General features: G+C 52.4%; 7 protein-coding genes across 7 annotated transcripts; 3 read left to right on the top strand and 4 right to left on the bottom strand.

The window, feature by feature from the left end:
- Positions 1 to 364: 364 nt before the first annotated feature.
- AA0111_g4188 (hypothetical protein) lies at positions 365 to 2,640 on the top strand (the record flags this gene model as incomplete). Its single annotated transcript, XM_028650159.1, has 5 exons — positions 365 to 490; positions 544 to 654; positions 717 to 812; positions 864 to 1,119; positions 1,166 to 2,640. 5 exons carry the CDS (start codon positions 365 to 367, stop codon positions 2,638 to 2,640), a joined length of 2,064 nt encoding a protein of 687 aa, XP_028508513.1.
- A 684-nt stretch (positions 2,641 to 3,324) lies between these two features.
- AA0111_g4187 (hypothetical protein) lies at positions 3,325 to 5,040 on the top strand (the record flags this gene model as incomplete). The annotated part of the gene is made up of 2 exons (XM_028650158.1): positions 3,325 to 3,787; positions 3,842 to 5,040. 2 exons carry the CDS (start codon positions 3,325 to 3,327, stop codon positions 5,038 to 5,040), a joined length of 1,662 nt encoding a protein of 553 aa, XP_028508514.1.
- Positions 5,041 to 5,221: 181 nt separating this feature from the next.
- On the bottom strand, positions 5,222 to 5,941 carry AA0111_g4186 (hypothetical protein; the record flags this gene model as incomplete). The annotated part of the gene is made up of 1 exon (XM_028650157.1): positions 5,222 to 5,941. One exon carries the CDS (start codon positions 5,939 to 5,941, stop codon positions 5,222 to 5,224), a length of 720 nt encoding a protein of 239 aa, XP_028508515.1.
- A 378-nt stretch (positions 5,942 to 6,319) lies between these two features.
- AA0111_g4185 (Alpha-glucosidase) lies at positions 6,320 to 9,591 on the bottom strand (the record flags this gene model as incomplete). The annotated part of the gene is made up of 3 exons (XM_028650156.1): positions 6,320 to 8,184; positions 8,240 to 8,899; positions 8,982 to 9,591. The coding sequence occupies 3 exons, from the start codon at positions 9,589 to 9,591 to the stop codon at positions 6,320 to 6,322; spliced, it is 3,135 nt and encodes a 1,044-aa protein (XP_028508527.1).
- A 1,253-nt stretch (positions 9,592 to 10,844) lies between these two features.
- On the bottom strand, positions 10,845 to 12,611 carry AA0111_g4184 (hypothetical protein; the record flags this gene model as incomplete). Its single annotated transcript, XM_028650155.1, has 1 exon — positions 10,845 to 12,611. The coding sequence occupies one exon, from the start codon at positions 12,609 to 12,611 to the stop codon at positions 10,845 to 10,847; it is 1,767 nt and encodes a 588-aa protein (XP_028508516.1).
- Positions 12,612 to 13,273: 662 nt separating this feature from the next.
- AA0111_g4183 (hypothetical protein) lies at positions 13,274 to 13,876 on the bottom strand (the record flags this gene model as incomplete). Its single annotated transcript, XM_028650154.1, has 2 exons — positions 13,274 to 13,824; positions 13,870 to 13,876. The coding sequence occupies 2 exons, from the start codon at positions 13,874 to 13,876 to the stop codon at positions 13,274 to 13,276; spliced, it is 558 nt and encodes a 185-aa protein (XP_028508517.1).
- Positions 13,877 to 15,389: 1,513 nt separating this feature from the next.
- Positions 15,390 to 17,134, top strand: AA0111_g4182 (Apoptosis-inducing factor 1; the record flags this gene model as incomplete). The annotated part of the gene is made up of 3 exons (XM_028650153.1): positions 15,390 to 15,609; positions 15,659 to 16,348; positions 16,398 to 17,134. 3 exons carry the CDS (start codon positions 15,390 to 15,392, stop codon positions 17,132 to 17,134), a joined length of 1,647 nt encoding a protein of 548 aa, XP_028508518.1.
- Positions 17,135 to 19,023: the final 1,889 nt, after the last annotated feature.

Genomic DNA, 19,023 nt, shown 5'->3' with positions numbered 1-19,023 from the left:
CCCCCCTTCGCGCCGCGCATTCCCTTCTGATTCGTGACTCGCCGCTCAGCCTCGCCAACATTGTCGTCTGGAGTGATAGGCAGCCGATCTGGAGACGGGCCTCTTTTTTTTGTTCCATCGTGTCCCCCGCCCACAACAGCGCAGATCCGGCGCAGCTCTGGCGCAGCATCTGTTGTGCCCTCCTCCAGAGCAGCGTGAGGCATGGCAACCGCGACGCAGCTCATGCCGTCACCGAGTGGCCTAAAGTCCATGTCGGCATTCAGCCCCTACACGGACTCGCCCAGCTCGCCGGGCACCTTTGCCCATGTCTTCTCAAATAGGTGCGACGCCCTCGTCTGGAGAGCATTGGGGACTGCGGGCTAACATGGACTCCCCAAGATCCTCGGGTCACACGTCGGACCATCTCCAACCACCACCGAGCCCGTATCCGGCTTCCGTAGATCCCTCGCCCGTTGACAGCAACGGCACGAGCCATACCGACCATACTGAGGTGAATCATGTCGTGGCCGCATGTGGGAACACGCGGGGCTGACCCCACTACAGATCGAAGAGGATGCCCAAGAGAACCACCCGAGCGAGGATGGCATGAGCGAGATTAGATCGCCGGGCACTGACGACATTGTGAGCCCGGCGAGCCAGGACGGCCAGACAAAGGTATGATATCATGTCAACACATCCATCGTCACCCCTTCACCCAGTCACCTAACCTGTGACAGCCCCATACCCACAAGCTCAACACCGCCGTGCGAAGGGCAGACTCGGACGATGCTCCCCCATCTGTCATCCATGCGCCCGACAGCTTCAAACAGTTTGTGAGTCTCATTCCTATCGCGGTTGCACTGCATGGCTGACGTGCAAGCCAGAGCCGGATGAGCACGTCCGGCGCGTCGTCGAGCGCAAACACGTCGGATCATACCGCGGTTGAATCGCCATCGACGCCAGAAGCCAACATGCTTCCCGATGTTGAAGACAAGCAAACAGCGTCTGCTCACACAACCCCAATTGATACCGCCGTGTCAAACTCGGTTGCAGACCGCAGCACGCCGCGTGCGCAGACAAGACAAGATTTCGAGGAAGACCTTAGACGACGCAGCGTTCGCAAAAGCGTCAATCTCGCTGGTATGTCTCGTCGAGCCTTGTACCCATCACACGCTAACGTGCATAGATATTGCCGAGTACGAAGACCATGCTGCCGTCGAATCTTCTGCGAGCTCCGTCATCGAACAGGATGACAGCCAGTCATCACAATCGCAAGACGGCGAATCCATGTCGATTGGCACACAAACAATGGGCCAGGCCATTCACGGTATCCATGAATCAGAAAAGGAAGTCGCTGCCTTGAGAAGTGCACTGGATGAATGCTGGATACTCTGCAACTCGCTGGCCAAACTTAGCCAGCATCACCGAACACGCATGTTCCACTACTCCGGTGGGAGTCCCGATATGCAAGAGCATGCTTGGAGAACATGCTGGCGACTTTGCCAGAAACTTTACGAGAGCAGAGAAGAGAACCCTTCCACGCAGATCCGGCCCACGCTGGAGCTTTGCCGAGACTTTTGTCAAGCACTGTTTGATGTTCGCCAACGCGGCGATGAAGCTTCAGACTCGGTGCTCAGAGTCAGCTTTGAGCTGAACAACCATCTCTACAACGCACACGATCGCACACTACCGGAAACATTCCGTGAACGCACACTGGATTTCTACTTGACGCTATGTCATCGCCTGATGAAGCAGCGGACTTCTCTTCCAGAAGAGACGGACTCATTGCTGCACGCATGCTGGTCTTTGGCAGAAATGCTATTCAGCCTCCGCCAAAACAGCCGAGATGGCAAGCCCGCCGACGAGGAGCTACTAGGTTCGGCCATACAGGCATGTTGGGAGTTGTGCGACTTGTTTCGTGAAGGCTGGACACAAGTACGACCGGACCGCGGCACCCCACGACCGACCCAGTATGCCTTTTCGGTCGGCCGGAGTTCTGTGACACATCGATCCCAGGCTGCGTATTCGGACCGGTCTGGACGGTCTTCCAGTGTAAACCAATCGTATCATTCTGCCATCTCCTCGCGACGCGCGACGCCAATCCAGCCAGAGACACCGACTACAATTTTTGACGATCGCGAAGAGTTCTCACCAGCGGACGAGCCGAATGTTCCTAACATACTTGTTCTTGGTCCAGAAGCTGGTATGACACGAACTCATGACCGCTGGTCATCCGCTTCTTCCAACCTCTCCACATACTCGGACGCTTCGCACCACACTTCTTCCACGGCTACCGCGGGCCGAGAAGATGCCAACTTAGTTCGTCTGAAAGGGTTGATCATCAAAGCAGCCATAAATACTGGCTACAACCGCCAAATACCCCTCCCAGATTTCATTCGTGCCTTACCGTCTAACAGCTTCGGCGCCGAGACATGGCAGAGTCAATTGTTTGACAGCTATCGAAAACTTGTTCTTGCAGACCCAACCCTACGAAACGTTCACACTCAGCCGCTCCGCAGGCTGACGGCGCTTGAGATTGGACGATCTGTGCAATGGTTGGGCCGCAGCGAGGCATTCAAGTGGTTGCGCGAGCTCTATCGTTTTGTCTTTGGGGCTTATCCTGAAGATACCAGTCAGCGTAACCTCATCATCAACGCCTAACGCACTTTTCTTCTCTTCATACACGGGTCTCTTCTTTCGGATCTTTGGAACATTGTCGGATCACGGGTGTTGTTTGGATGGGCCATTTATTCTATTTCCGCCATATACCCCCAACGCTCTCTCCAGTGTGCGCATCATTCGGTCCCAGCATAGTTTCATCGCATGTTGTAGATTACGGATGCTGCATATTCGCTTCTGTGTATACCTTCTCGCTATCCTTGTTGTCTTTATGAAGCCTATCGGCCAGTGCACGATTCTTACATTACATACGAATAATAACCCATTTTCACCTGACCGCAATGTTTTCGTGATTACCGCGTTGTCGTGTTGTGAGGCTCAAGCTGAATCTTGCCGTCCAAAGAAGACTACTCAATCTCCGCAATGATGAAGGCGCCATGTGGAGCCTGGTTCATCGCCCGCTGCACAGACCAAGACACCTCGGAAGCTCCCCCAAAGTCCCCACACGGCGACTCTGCGACGCAGCACTCACCATGTAGTCCCCGGCAAAACTTTGGCGGTATAGCCTACAACCTTCAATGCCTACGCGCGCGATTAAAGCCATATTCTACACTCGCTTTCATCATGAAAAAGGTACTTCCTGCAAGATGACCGCGTCCTAACAAAACTCTCTAACATCTTATCAAAGGAAATCGCGTCCTTCACCAGGTGCCCGCGGGCGCCATAATGCCGTCCAGCCTCCCATCGGCTCTCACCATACCGCTATTTCCCTTCTCTTCGGTCACACAATTCCTCATACCCACACAACAGTTCTGCGACCGCCTACTCACCTTCTGCATCAACCACCATCGTGTCATCGGATACCCTGTTTGCATAAGAGAGGGAAAGTATAGCAGAAATGAGTTCATATTTAATTTCGCCATCGTAATTGGCGAAAATGAGCGTGATTGGGCCTGCTATGGTGAAGTGGTGAGGAAGTTGGGGCGCCTGTTGAGAGGACTGGAAGAGCAGGGCGGCTTCTTGTCTAGAGAAGAAGAGGGCATCTGGGAAGATGAAGAAGGGAATGTTGGATGGGGAACGGATGATGGTGTTGGTGGTTTCGGAATCGGCGGGGGAAGCAAGGTGTATGCGCTGTGTGAGATGGTGCTCGAGGATCTGAACAACTACGCTGAGTGCATGATACCAATTGGTATATACTGTCCCTCATTAATACATAGTATCTGGCATGCTAACCAATCTCTAGATGACTCGAATACCATCAACCTGAAATTGTTTCCTACACGGCCGCCTCCTCCACCCATTCTCGCGCATCAAGTGCCCTTGCTCACCATATCTATCTCAAGTCTTCAACAGCCCGTGTCTTCGGACCTTACTCTCAATCGAATCCTCCCATATGTCAACGGTATCAACTCGATATCCCACATTGCACAACTGGCTGATACCGATCTTTCTTTGACTAGGCGAGCCATTCAACATCTAGTGTACTACGGATGCTTGATACTTTTGGATATCTTCAGCTTTAGCGCCATATATGCGCCAACAGCGGAGATTGGCGGTTTTATCATAGACGCAGAAGTCAAAGAAGAATGTATGCGCTACGTCAGCGTGCCGAGAATGAGGCTGGGTTCTAACGCCAAGACGGTGCGGATGGACAGTGAGGTTTCCGAGAGAAGCCGAGACGAGCGCAGCTCGACGTCGTCTTTGTCATCGCAACAAAGCGCGACTGTGGGGTCTACACTCAAGATACCAGAGTTTGATAGTCACATTGCGGCGCAAAAGAAGGAAGAGGAGGCAGAGAACATATGGCAAACGAGTCATGAGACGTTGATAACGTTATATACATCACTACGGCAGGGTCTGACTCTGAAAAACTGGGTACTGGAGAATCTGGACTTGCTCCATGGTGTTGATGTACGCCGCTTCATTACCTTCGGCATCATCAAAGGTTTCCTCTACCGTGTACACAAGTACGCGATAGCAACCTCGACAACCTTACCTCCCGCGCCACCAACAAGCCTGCAAACAAGCGCTGCAACCTCACTCGCAAACCCTCGAGACTCAGACACCACCACGATCCGTGGTCATGATCGCATGCATCACTCTTCTCAACCAAGTATCCAAACCCATGGTCACCACACTTCCCAGCCCAACATCCACACACATCACCCGTCTTTCTCGATACACAGACCGAGCATCGCTTCCATGTCTTTGAACCCTCATCAGCAACAGAATTCCCACCATCTTAGTGTCCACAAGGAAGAACATCCGGTCTTTGAGGGCTTGGTGAGCGACCGTGACAAGAGTGGGTTGCCTTTGTTGAGGTTTCTGGATGGTATGCATTGTTTCGATGAGATATGTACGGACTTGGGATTGCCCGAACGGGTTGTCGAGGGCAAGGTAAGAAGTATGGGTGAGGGTGCTGGGGTAGTCGTGCATCGATGAATAGGATTGGAATGCTTTGATCTTGTGCACTGAGATGAGTCAAGGAGAAGCACCAAGTCGAATCTATATACTATGCCATAAAACCTAATGCTTGTATCATAATAGCGCCAAATATGCATCCCCCAAGCAAAATGATGAGAAGAAATGTCCCCAGTTCGCCTATTGCAGTCCCCTATGCAGCTTATTTACTTCGTACCTCAATCTTCCTCGGTTTCTTCTTCTCCTTGTTTTCCCCATCTCCGCCATCGTTCTCTCCTTGTTCAGCTTTCCGCTGTTGCGCAAACTCATCTGCCGCCCGTCTTAGTGCCTCAGGATCCGGTATACCATCTTCTTCCCCACCCATCTGATCTTGAATCTGTCCATCGACATCCTTTTCATCCGCATTACCACTGCCGTCGCCTTCTGCCTGTCCATCCTTGTTCTTATCTTTGTCGTCTTTCTTCCCTCCACCAAGCTTGACCCACGGCCCATGCACACCACCCACGCCCGCACCAACCAACGTTCCAACAGCCGTCGTGGGTATTGTGGCCACAGTACCGACCAGCGTACCCACCACAGTACCCAGTCCAGCGCCAACAGCCATACCGATACCACCACCCCCTACACTGCCTTGGAACGCGCCTGAGCTCAGTACACGCGCCTTTTTAGAGTTTCCGTGCGCCTCAATTTCCTTGTTGTACGCATCTTGTAGGTATTTCTCCCGTTTCTTTGGGTCCTTGATCGTCTCGGCGGCGGAACGCAGCGATGAAGCCGTCTTGGCCGAGGCGAGAGCAGATTCAGCACTTGCGGCAGCCTCTTTGAGTTTGTCTTCTGGCGAATCTGATTTCGCGGCTATGCTTTTGAGCTCGTCGATATCAGGGACGGCGGAGGGTTCTTGCTGGTTTAGCTTCTTAGGCGGCATGGTGTAGTTGCTTCTTCAATCGTTCAGGTATGTTAGGTCGATCAGGAAGTTCCAAGCGAACTTTCTTCGTGTGTGAGAGAACACCATGGTGGTACGCAGGGTTTCCTTTGGGGGCCTTTGTCGTATCCTTGGAGGTGCAAGTTCCCGTTATGACGTCATTCGTGAACGACTCCGCTCGTCTTAAAACCTGGAAGACTGGCAGGACAACGCGCTCCGAGGAAATGTTAATTTGTCAAGCATGAAGGTCAGGTTTTAGATTTCAAACGTAGTGAATTCATGACTAGGATTAGCTCGCTAATCGAGCGGAACGGTCATTATTTACCATGGTCGACGATACTTAAGTCATGACCCACTGAGTACCGTTGAAAATGTTACTCCTTATTCCCAGCTTAGGGTCCAGCTTCCCTGCCAAGCTCCCCCACTAGTCAAGTCGTTCAAGCCTGACAGCTTTAGGACGCTGCTAGTAGAGTTGTAACTCACCTTGCTTGCATCGATTGTCTCGCCGTTCAACTTGACCTGTCCAACTGCTGGAGCACCCAGAATGGTCACATTAGCAAGCGCGTTCGTGTCCTTGAACTCGCCCTCAACATTGACCTTCAGCTGTCCAGTCATAGCAGCAAACGTAACGTCCAGGCACGACTCTGGCTCTAGAGACTCGCCGTCATCAACATACAAGTTACCAGAAGCAGTGCCATCTGTTGAGAGCGCAACGATGAGACCCCATGGGTTGTTGCGGGACTCGGTCGTTGTGTAACCGGGTTCTTGGATCGGAAGGACTGAGCCACCGCGAACGTACACAGGGATATGACCCAAAGGAGCAGAGATGGTGGTGTTGACGCCAGCCTCCGCCTCGACGCGTTCGCCAGAGTACCAGTCAAACCAGCTTTCGCCGTCGACGATACCAGGGAATACTCCATTGACGGTGTCGACCTGAGGCTCAAGGACAGGAGTGATCAGGATGTTAGGACCCAGCATGAACTGTGTGTCAACACCTGCGAGCTGAGGCTCATTGGGGAACTCCCACGCTAGCGCACGCATGACAGTAGAGCCAGTAGTGTGGGCGTCATTGAAGAGGGTGTACATGTAGGGCAGTAAGGAGTATCGGATGTGCATAGCGGTCCTGGATGCAGAAGCCACTGCCTCCCAGCGGTAGGGTTCCTGGGGAATGGCAGAGAGCACGTTGTGGTTGCGGTAAAAGGGGAAGAAAGCAGAAAGTTGCATCCAGCGAGCGCAAAGCTCCATGTCGGTGTTGCCGTTGAATCCGCAGGTGTCGACACCGAACATGGGGATACCGAAAAGCGAGAATGACAAAGCTTGGGGAATTGAAAAGAACATATAAGCCCACTTTGATGCATTATCACCACCCCAGTGGCCGGCCCACTTGCCGCTACCAGCAAAGGTAGAACGTCCGATGATGAAGGGCCGCTTGCCAGGGAAGACTTGAAGAAGACCCTGGTAGGTGGCGTTGATGATCTGGTGACCGAAAAGGTTGTGGACATCGTACTCTTCAACGCCATTCTGATGTGTTGCATTGGGACTGACCGCGTGGACAGCAAGATCAGCTCCGGCTTGGACATGGTTGATGACGTATGGAGGGTAGTTGACGTTGCGCACACCAGGTGTAGGCGTTGATCGGAAGTAGCTGGTAGTTGTAGCAGCCGTCTCCGTAGGTGCTGTTGGTGCGGCCTGGCTTGATGCGCCAGCTGAAGCCGAAGCGGCCTCAGTTGCATTGGTGATGTTGAAGCCTTCTGGATAATCGAAAACGACGTTGCCAACCTCGCCAGGGAGAGAGAAGGGTGGATGAGCAGGGTTCAAGGTAACATTTCCGGAACCGCAGGAGCCGACGCAGAATGAGGAGACTTCAGTCATGTCCACCCAGAAACCGCTAAATGGCACTTCCTTGTACCATTCAACCATCTCCTTGACCCACCACGCTACACCGTTGGAAGACAGCCAGTCTGGGAAGACAGTGTATCCAGGCCATACAGCGCCAATGTATTGACTACCATCGGGATTCCTCAGGAACACATCGGAATCGTTTCCGCGAGCGTAGGTGTCGTAAGCATCACTGGCGTTCAATGGGTTTGGAATATAGATAGCAGCGTCCACAATGGGTACGAAGTGCTGGTTGTTTCCATGAAGGAAGTCAAAGAATTCTTTGACACCAGAGGGAGGGAATGACACGGGATCAAGCGTAAAATCTCGGTACTGGTCCATGTAGTCAATGTCAAGCCAAATCGTTTCTGCTCATAGTCAGTAAGGAAACACATGTATTACGTCAAGTAAGGACGAACTTACCCATAGGGATATTAAAGGCCTTCATAGTCTCAACGATTTCTCTCGTCTCCGTCCAGTTACGATATCCCCATCGGCATTGATGGAAACCTAATGTCCAGTATTGTTGCATGGCAGGCAGTCCAATCGCTGACTTCTGGTACTCCTTGGTCACTTCTGGTTGGGAAGGTCCATCGAAGAAGAACAGATCAATTGCACCTCCCAATGTTCTCCATGAAAGATGGTCAGGCTTCATAACGACATCCATGCCGTGCGTGTTGCGGTAGTAAACACCATGAGAGCGCGACTCATACGCCGAACCGGTGGGTTTGCTGTCATAGCCAAGGCTGGGCTGCTGAAGCTCAGACTGCTTCAAGGGGGTCTTGCTGCCATTCCCGCCCTTCTCGAAGTAGCGGGTTTCTAGGTAGAAGGGATGGCTACCATACAAATTGCGGTCGATTGGGTCACCCACATCAGCAGCATAGATGGTTGCGGTGAAGTTGTTGTTCAGGCGAAGGCCATGGATACGTTCTCCTAGACCGTAGAGGTTGTAGTCCTCAGGTAGGCTGTTCACGAACTCGATAAACTGGTTCTCATAAATGAGTTTTGTACCCTGAGTAGTGAAGATGATGTCTCCAGTAGAGCGACGGCCAACATTGAACCAGAAAGATGGTTCGTTACCCCCTTGCATATGTGTTAGTCAAGCTCTCTCGTTATCCAGGCGAAAACGTGCTAAGACACTCAGGGCTTCAGATTGTTCACTTACAGTCAAACTTGAGGTCTGTGCCCTCAGAGGAGTCTTCGGCTTGCGGCCGTGGAATAAGATCCTCGGGTACAATCCATTGGGATTGATTGCTAGCGTCAAGATGCTTTGGTACAATACTGACAGCCAGCCTTCCCTTAGATTGGTACTCAACCTTCAGGTCTAGCTCTTCAATATCTGTGCCGTAGACGTTGCAAGCAGCTCCAGCCAGTGTCAAGGTGGCGCTCAGCCCGCGATCACCCTGTTCGAGACCGGATGCCTTGTATCCTGGGCAGACATCCTGCGCGTTGACAGCTTCCGGATCGTAGATGTTAGGGATCTGGTCAACGCCCTGATCAGCCGAGGCAGGGAGAGTGAAGACGGAGCGAAACGAGGTAGGGGTTCCAGCGAGTGTGGTGCTCCAACCGCTGTCAGACGAACTGATAGGTGTCTGGCCAGATGTTAACGCTAGAAAAGAGGAGAGTAGCGTTGAAGCTTGAAGAAAGCTTGAGCGCGACATGATGGCTGTGCTGAACCAGTCGAGTGCTGCCTGGACATCCCCGGGCATCCATTGCGACTTGGACCTTTTATAGCTTTCTGCGGTGCTGTCAGCGGCACCTGCATTTGGCGCCATTTTCGTTGATGGTCGGTTGTGCGATTCCCCGCAGCGAAGTAGCCCTCGATGACGCTGAACAGCAGGAAGGGCAGCTAGCAAGAAGGCTGGGCGTATTCATGCACCATGCATAAGCGAGAGTCGTGCGGGGGATGATCATGGGGAATCGTGCCGACATTGAGCGAATAGGAACATGCGGGCTCATGTAGTTCGCACCGACATGTGGGGATGGTGAAGACGAAGGTGCACTTCCAGATTCGAAGCTTCAGGGCTTGAAGCTTGTGGTAGCCCGTAGTGCGTATAAGAAGCGACTTACTTGGTTCTTGAGATCTTGCATGCGCCATGCGATAAACACCATGACGGCGAGCTGAGGGAACAAGATCCATTGAAACATGCTCGAGATTAGAGATTAGAGTGGCAATGTAGGTAATATGGAATTCCTTGTCTTTGTCAATCGTAGGTAACACGAACATGTCTTCAAGGAACCCATCGCGTTTGCTTCAACGAGTAGACACACGCATGCAGTAGGCGCCACAGGTCAGAGTTCTCTTTCACATCTTGGTCCCGGCTGCATGTCACCTGGGTCTTGCTCCACCGACTAGAACAGTTACAATACTCAATGGACGCATCGCGGAATGTCTCTCGGACTAGCTACATCTCCGCGTGTCACGACATAGCGGGCTCAACGTTTTGTAGCCGCATGTCAAGACAGTGGGGTAGATTTGCGGATCTCCCCACAAGCACGGCACGGTCACGGAGAAAGCTTGAATGGCACAGCTACCAAGCAGAATGATGCGTTGCTTTCATCGTATTTGTTTTGATTTGGTTGTTTTACATTACGTTAGGGTATTAAAGTACAAGAATGCTCAGTGTCTCTGCGACATTGCATCCGCTCTGCAGTTATAATACGTAGTATGGTATATCCACCTCTGCTCGTAATGCCATCATGAGCTGCCGCATGCGCGATTTCGCGGCCTCGCGTGTAGTCCTAGCGCGTTCCCGCGCTCTTCCCGTGCGTCGGAGTACCACCTTGGTCGTGCACGCCCTCGTTGGTCCAAAGTCGGGACCGGAAGCGGAAGGGTCGGCGTGGTACAACATCGCGCGCACTGCGATCCTTCCTCAGGGCCTCGCCCCGAGCAAAATTTAATGAAAGTAATGTCCTGCAGCACACGGCCTGCATGAATAAAAGTACAAAAGGTGAGCGACCGCCCATGGCTCTGTATTTGAAATGATGGTCGGCTCTTCGTCTTCTAAGATTAGGTGGCTTGTATAGCTCAAGTTAAAGGCGAGTAGCTTGTCGGTCTGCTGTCCTCGCTGGGCCGATGGTAAGTTTTGTATTCGGCATACTCGTCGCCCTCTTCAGCAAGATAGAGTCCATCATCTGGTAGCCAGCTTCGGGAATCGTGCGTAGCACGGGTCATGGTGCTCTGTGTAGAGGCCCGTGCCGAGCTTCGAAGCGGTGCTGTTGGTGGTATAGGTGGTGATTGTCGCGACGGCGGTGTATAAACAGTTGGTGATAAACGAAAATTGGGGCTCGTGGGACTGGGTAAGGCCGCTGAGCTTGGGTGCAAAAGCAAACCTGAAGCAGCAGGAGGTGCAGCAGGTGAAAGTGGTGCTGGAATAAGACTCGAGTCCAGATTGGCCAGGTCGGCGGGCTTGGTCTTCTTTGGAGAAAGAGATAGTGGTTTAGGGAATGTGGATTGTGTTGGTGTACGTGCAGGGTTACGCGAAGGCAGCGTTGGCGTCGCCGGCTCGCCATTTGGCTGATCGCCTATGATGTCTTGGTACCAGTCATAGGAACGGAAACTGAAGCTTGGACTTGGAGGCGGCAGGTCAGGCAATGGTAGTTGCGGGGCCTTGCTCTCCAGTCTAGAAAGAGTCTCGACAATGGGAGATGGGGGTTCTGAATCACCCCCCTTTGAGCTGTTGTCGTCGGCTACCGAGACGGTATCCGCAGAGTTCCTCCGGTTCGGAAACTGGCTCAATTCATACTCGGAGTTTCGCTTCTCCGTGGTCGGCGTTGGCTGCGAGATGATGACTGGCGGAGGTTTCGCGGTAGGAGGGATGTATTCCTCGAACTTATATTGCGGCTTACGATCACGAGGCGTACCACTACTGCGGGGAGTATCGTTACCTCGAAGTGAACTGACAGCGTTGATCATCTCATCGTCGAAAATCATGCTCTTGTTGATGTTGACGTTGACGGCATATCGCTTCGGTTCCGTGGGCGGAGGTGGAAGAGGATTTGACATCAGCGGATGAGGTGTCGGGCGAGGTGGCAGTGCTTTCTCCGTTGAGATCCGCGACTTCTTATCCAATGAATCCGATCTCTTGCTGCCCGCTTTCTCCTTTGTGTCGTGAAATGCAAGAGCTCTGGCGAAAAGCTCCGGGGCCATGGTTTGTTGTTGACTGAAGGCTGCGTTCTGGGGGCTGTTTGGTAATGAGGCTACCAGTGTTCTTTGATCTGTTGCATTCGTCGCACACCTTCGAAGATCATTTGAGGACTCTTCAATGGTTTGAGGCCGTGGCCGTCTTGCTCGAATCCTCCAGAACCAGTAACCAAGCGCTACCATCAGTACGACCAATCCCACAACTCCTACGCCGATACCGATAGCTGAGCCTGGTGTCAGTTGCGAAGTTGGCTCTGGACCCGATCCGCCAAGCGGTGCAGCACCGTTCATAGCAACGCATCTTGAGCTCGAACACGTTTGGTCCTTTGTGCAGTTGCTATCTGTAGAGCATGTTTCGCTGGCCCCAACACTTGTGTCGACAAGACTTGGCTGATCGATTGAGTTGGTTGCGCTGGGGACAGGATTGGTCTCAAGTTGAACAAAAGAGAAGTCTGATGCTAAGTTGGTAGGTAGTGCGGTTGGTGACGACGAAGCTACACGTAAGGAGGTGGGAGTTGCGGATGGCTTTCGCTGTGTGGTAGAAGTTGTGGACGCTCGTTGCGACGAAGTGGATGTGGCGGGCGTTCTTCGCGATGAAGTAGAAGTAGTGATTTCTCCTTGTCGACGGCTAGTAATGAGTGTGGTAGACATTATTATTAAAGATAGTGTCGGAGCTGGATATACTGTTAAGGAAGGAATGGACGACGCCGCGCCGATGCCTCAGCCACTTCGTCAAGATGCGCAAGGCTTCTTTAAGTGGTACTCGAGGATCTCCGAAAAGAAAGCATGTAGAACGAATGTAGTGTGTGTGTGAGTGAAGAGTAAGTGTTCACGAAGTCACGAAGATCCACGATCGACAGAGTCCTTGCGACACAGCATCGCCATGCAGGGCGGCGAGGGTTAGACCATATCTTGTAGGGTCCGGTAGAAGAGCTAAAGTTTATTGACCATGCGCGCACGGCGCGGTCGATCCACGTTCGGTTGGAGGTTTGACGATCCTTAGTGCGCAACCCAACGTCGCAGCCGTCAAACCTTGTCCCCAAAATATTGCTTTTGCCGAGACAGATGACAGTAAACAGGGAGACAATAAAGGCATCTCATGATGGTAGACTACATTTTCGCATGAATTGAGGGTATTCAGACACGCAGTACTCACTACAGTACAACACCTATCTCTATTTCCCCTTTTGACCAGCATTGCCGAATGCGGCAGCCGTAAAAGCACCGTAGGTCCCGAGTCATGAAGTTCGCGGGTGCGCCTCCAAATGTGGTACCAACTCGTTTCAGGGGCACGGAAATGGTACCTGCATATACTATTTTCTGCCTGCGAGCCACTCCACTACGTCTTTTGCGTTACTACCGGGAGGGAAGACAGGGTACCAGATTTTGATGATGATTCCATCTTTGACAGCCAACGCACATCTCTTAATCAGTGTCTGGTTCTTCCAGGTGAAGGTGGGTAACTTGAGGGCATTAGCAAATTGTAGCTTCTCGTCCGAAAGCAGTTCGTAGGGTAGATGCAGCCGGTCCTTGGCCTCTTTCTGGTATGCAGTGTCCTGAATCGACAATCCAAATACATGCTTTACGCCGAGGTCGCGCAGTTGGGCCATCTCATCGCGGAAGCTGCACGCCTGAGGTGTACAGCCTCGTGCTCCTGGTATGGAGTTCCAATCTTCTGTGATTGTTTCACCAGGTGCGCCAGTACGCGGATAGCAGAAGAGGATAGTCAGGCCTGAACAGGTTGCAACATCTAGCTGGTCGCCGGCAGTCGACGCCAAGCATACCGATGGTATCTGTGACCCTTTCAGATGCGAGCACGCTCCGTCGTCCTGGGGGATGGGTAAGTTCAAAGGGAAGGTTGTGTCTGTGCTGGTCAGCACTCAGTCTCGTGAGTATCTGTGCCACTAACGAGCCATGATAACAGCCGGCCGTCGGTACCGAAGTAACGTCGAGTTACTTTGGCCTGGCTGGTGCGCTACCTCCAACGTGCGCTTCGGTCGCCGTCAAGTTGGTGCTGAAGGGACTGTCTACAAGTTGGTAGAGAATTGAGCCCAATGCCTTGGATTCGACCTTCCACCAGCGGGGTCCGCAATGACTTTTCAACTCAATCGACGATGCAGTGCATAAAAACAGATCAAAGACAAGAATGGTGTCACATTCTTGATTCAGAGTTGTTTGTTTGCTTTACTGTCTGATGTGGTTATGTGGTGGTGTTCTCGGCAATGGCAGATGGTGACTGGTGGTGAAGAGAGTCGGGTGGCGGGGTGCGGCTTGAAAAGCATGAAGATAGGTTCAGGGCTAATGCAGTATATTACTTTGCTGTCGAACTACTGTTTGGTACTGACTAGGAGCCGCGGGGTAAGAAGCTAGCACGTAAACGTTGGCAAATTCCAGTGTCTGCGTATGTTTGCTTTACGATCTGCCAGCCTCGCCTGTGCTTAGGTGATGTTTGGTAGGTGGCGGGCACGCGGAAGAGCGTGTACCACCCACGAGACCCTTCTTTCCCTTGTTTCCCTGCTTTCCGCGTCATGAGCTTACAAGGCACTGAGAAGTTGTTGCTCCCGTGAAATTGGAGGACAAAGTTTTTATGTTGCAAAAGAAGTGTTCGGTCCCTGGACTGGAGTCATCAGCAGCGATACAGCCACGGAGAACATCGCAGCCTTGTCTCGTGGCCTCAATTGCTTCTTACATATCATTTCGCTTATTTGATGCAAGACTTTTCCATTCCTCGGCCTTTGCCTTCGAACTACTCTTATTGAGGCATATTTCCACAGGAGAATGCTGCAATGAGTTAAGCTTCCTGTCCTATGATGATCACCATGCCAACTGCTCACATAGCGATGCATTCTGAGCTCCACAGCTACTCTGCAAGCCGAGGTTGACGAGCCAAAGTCCATGACCGTCACAACACCGCTCGCCTTGCTGAGATTGAAGAACTCGCACGGACGGTAAGCTCACTCAGGTAGTTGCTCATGCTTTGCGACCTACTCTCATCGGCTGCCGGATCGATAACAAGCTAAGCTCATGCTGCTTCTGTCGATGATTGCGAGTCCTTAATAGTGTAGCAACGCGGTGATTATATTGACTTGATTACCCAGACGTTCATACATCCCGGATGCCAGCGAAATATGCCGTGCTCGCGGTGGATAATGTAGTGATGCCGACTGAAGTGGGGTGGAGATCGGCGCTACAACAGCTGGAGCTCCTGCACGTCCAATCGTGACATCATCAAATGTCAGTAATGCACCCCTCATTATTGGCTAACTGGCAGCTGTCGCGATCATAGACAGCTTCTTCACTTCTCACCTCTCTTTGCACACATTAATGCAGTCACTACGAATTCTTCGACCTTTACGAACCTCACTCAAGCTTCAATTCAGTCCAACTAGTCCCCTACAAAGAGCCCCATTTACATCAACAACCGCAGTTATGGCTCAAGAGTTCAAGCTCAAGGATGTCACTTCCTTACAAATGAAGAATGGAGAGAAGAAAGAGGTTGAAGTCGAGGGCGTTGAGGGAGGAAAGGTCCTTCTTTTGAAGGTACAGGATCAAGTTCATGCCACAAGTTCAACCTGCACACATTACGGAGCTCCTTTGGTCAAGGGTGTATTAACACCAGAGGGTCGTTTGACATGCCCATGGCACGGAGGTAAATTTCAATTTTGTGCACGCTGTGCCGCTGAAACTAACTTTTGCAGCCTGCTTCAAGGTCTCGACCGGAGATGTTGAAGACGCACCCGCGCTCGATCCCATTGCGAAATACGAAGTAATCGAAAAGGACGGGGCCGTATACGTCAAGACCACAGAGGAAGCATTGAAGAACAACAGGAAGTTTTTGAACATAAAGTGCTCGTCTGTGAGTGAGGACAAGGTGCTGGTCATTGGAGGTGGTTCGGGCACCCTTGGTGCTATTGAAGGTCTCCGAGGCGGTGGGTACAATGGCAAGATCACCGTTATCTCTAAAGAAGGCTACCAGCCTATCGACCGAACCAAGCTATCAAAGGCACTGTTGGCCGACATCTCAAAGGCGGCATGGAGATCGAAGGAATTCTACAAAGATGCGTCGATTGACATCATTGAAGACGAGGCTAAGAGCGTAGACTTCTCAAGCAAGAAGGTCTCAACCAAGTCCGGAAAGGACTACGAATACTCCAAGCTGGTGTTGGCCACTGGTGGTACACCAAGATGGTTGCCACTCGACGGTTTGAAGGGTGATCTGGGCAATGTCTTCCTCCTTCGCACCCTACCCGACGCACAGAACATCCTCAAGGCTGTTGGTGAAAACGGCAAGAAGGTCGTGGTGGTTGGTAGCTCGTTCATCGGCATGGAGGTTGGAAACTGCCTCGCCGGCATGAAGAACGATGTCACCATCATTGGTATGGAGGAGGGTAAGTCGCGCGTTCCTCTTAATTTGTGTCCAAACTGATCAGGCTGCAGAACCAATGGAGCGCGTAATGGGCAAGAAGGTCGGCGCAATCTTCCGCGGTCTTCTCGAGAAGAACGGCGTCAAGTTCAAGATGGGCGCCAGCGTTGAGAAGGCCACACCGTCAAAGAGCGATTCTTCCAAGGTTGGTGCCGTTCATCTCAAGGATGGAACCACACTTGAGGCCGATCTCGTTATTGAAGGTGTTGGTGTTGCTCCTGCGACTGAGTACCTCAAGGATAACTCAAGTGTTACGCTTGAGAAAGATGGATCTTTGAAGACGAACGAGTCTTTTGAAGTCAACGGTCTGAAGGATGTCTATGCTATTGGTGACATCGCAACATACCCCTACCATGGTCCGGGAGGCGACGGCACACCAGTCCGGATAGAACACTGGAACGTCGCACAAAACGCCGGCCGCTCAGTGGCCAATACCATCAACACTCCCGGATCCAAAGCCAAGCCCTTTATCCCTGTCTTCTGGTCTGCATTGGGTTCGCAGCTGCGATACTGCGGCAACACGGTCAACGGCTACGACGACGTGGTTCTGCAAGGCGAGCCGGAGAAGCCGTCATTTGTCGCATACTACACCAAGGGCGAGACTGTTGTTGCCGTAGCGAGTATGATGAAAGATCCATACATGACCCAAGCAGCAGAGCTTATGCGCAGGAACAAGATGCCTGGCAAGAGTGAACTGCAAAATGGTGTTGACATCCTAGAGGTTGGTCTCCCGAACGAGATCAAAATCTGATGAGATCTGGCTATATATGGATACTCTTAGTGGATTGCCCGCTTAATAAAGTTTTAATGAAGAGATGTCATCAGAGGTTTCAAGACTTTGGTGCTAGTGATCTGGAAGTATGTTTCTGGTCCGTCGCCTTCCCGTCCAACGTGATTCTAGTGACATTCGTTTGTTCGTTTGTCGCTTTCCAACCACATCGTATCCTGTCACTTCCGTCGCTTCCGCATCACAACCTCCCTCACTGACAGACTTGGAAGCGGCAGTTTCTCAACATTATCTTGACATATAGCTCAAGCGGATAATGACTTGGAAGGTTACAATCGAGAGCTTACAACGAAATGTGATCAAACACAAAGCGATGTAAGAAGATCTGGTTATGCCCAACGCGAACAGCGGATCCATGCTACCGGGAGCCGACCGTTGCAATCTGGAGAAATGCTCCGCAAGATGGGCCGTAGGGCGGTGGAAAGGAGATGAAGCTTTTCGCGAGCATTTCCACAATGTGACGTCAAGGTCGGGCAGTGGGGGCTCGTATTGCCAGCGCGAGGGCCAGCGAGAGCATCTGGAGATGGCGCAAGAGTCGAGTAACGGTGCTAGCGGGAAGGTGGGTCCGCTGGTCGCACGGCAAGGGCGATCGAGGCACCAACGTGTAATCTCCGAAGACTGGCCTAACGCTGGCTCGATGGGGAAAATTGTACAGAGCAGACGGCGCAAGTTGGGTTTGTGGAAAAGTCTATCTAGCCTCACCCTGAGAGGTACAGTAGGCAATGCATCCTAAGACCGGAAACGGGCGAGGTGCAGTTGTGACAGCGACTTTCGATTGGACGTGCTGCCGAGGAATGCAGAGACATGCAGGGCACGCCTTCCTTCCAGCGTGGGCGGCTGAGACTGTGACAGCGGTTCTCCGTACCGTGTGGTCGCGAACTTGTACCTTTGTTGCTACATGCGTGGATGTCCTTGCTGTGCATGTCAGATGGAGGCAGGGGCGCGTCATAACCGTCAGCGCCAAAGCGGATTTGAGTTTCAAGATTGTTGTTGATGTTTACCATGTTGCTTTTGCTGGACGCGTCGCTACGGCGGCCGGCCGGCCACGCGTGAGACATAGTGATCAGACTGATGGTGCGGGTGAGTGGGTGAAAGACACGGGATGATCAGAATGGATCATGCATGTGCGTGAGATGAAGCGACATTCAAGGAGCCCGACAGATCTATATCGAGGACCTGCCCAAGTTGAAGCACCTGAGCACATGGCGGGCGAGCGCATAACAGGCAATTTACGCGTGCCGGGTCGGTGCTGTATGAAACAGCGACCCATGCCTGCTACTCCTATTCGAGAAGAGGCATCCAAGATAGGCGCGTTGCGAGAGCGAGGACAGCGCCTGCGTGAGGGCGTCAGTTGGGACCGTCATGTTGGAGCTGGCGCCGGGACAGCCTGGCTCACTGTAGTTGGGTGCAATTTGACGACCATGTGGATAGCACGTCGTTAACCTAGCATCGCATCTAGCAGACCAGAGTCATTGCTTTGGCGGGCTGGTTTATGCCGAGCCCATGTCGATGATGTGCATCTGCCTCCTTTCCCAAGCCACAGCCTTTACCGAAATTACCGTCAAGACCAACCTCAGCCGCGCTTTCTCTTCTCTCCACTCACGTCAATCAACACGTCCAAGTCGAGCTGCACATCGCCGCGACCGTTAGATAGCCGAACGCGCTGTCACCGGGAGGTAGCAGAGTTGCCTTGTTCAAGACGGCCGACCTTCGTGCACTCCACCACTGCACGTTCGCTGCCCACGCGCATGTGAAGGGGTTTGCTGCTCGCCGCCATCGCGCCAGGAATCCTTCGTGTTCCCTTCTGACCGCGCCCAAGACGCCAGCGTAATCGAGTCTTGTCGCGCTCTGCC

This window comes from Alternaria arborescens, assembly GCF_004154835.1.
Source record: "Alternaria arborescens strain FERA 675 chromosome Unknown contig_7, whole genome shotgun sequence".
Taxonomy (NCBI): domain Eukaryota; kingdom Fungi; phylum Ascomycota; class Dothideomycetes; order Pleosporales; family Pleosporaceae; genus Alternaria; species Alternaria arborescens.
Note: the sequence above shows the minus strand (reverse complement) of the source record. Positions and strands in the feature narration are given on the sequence as shown.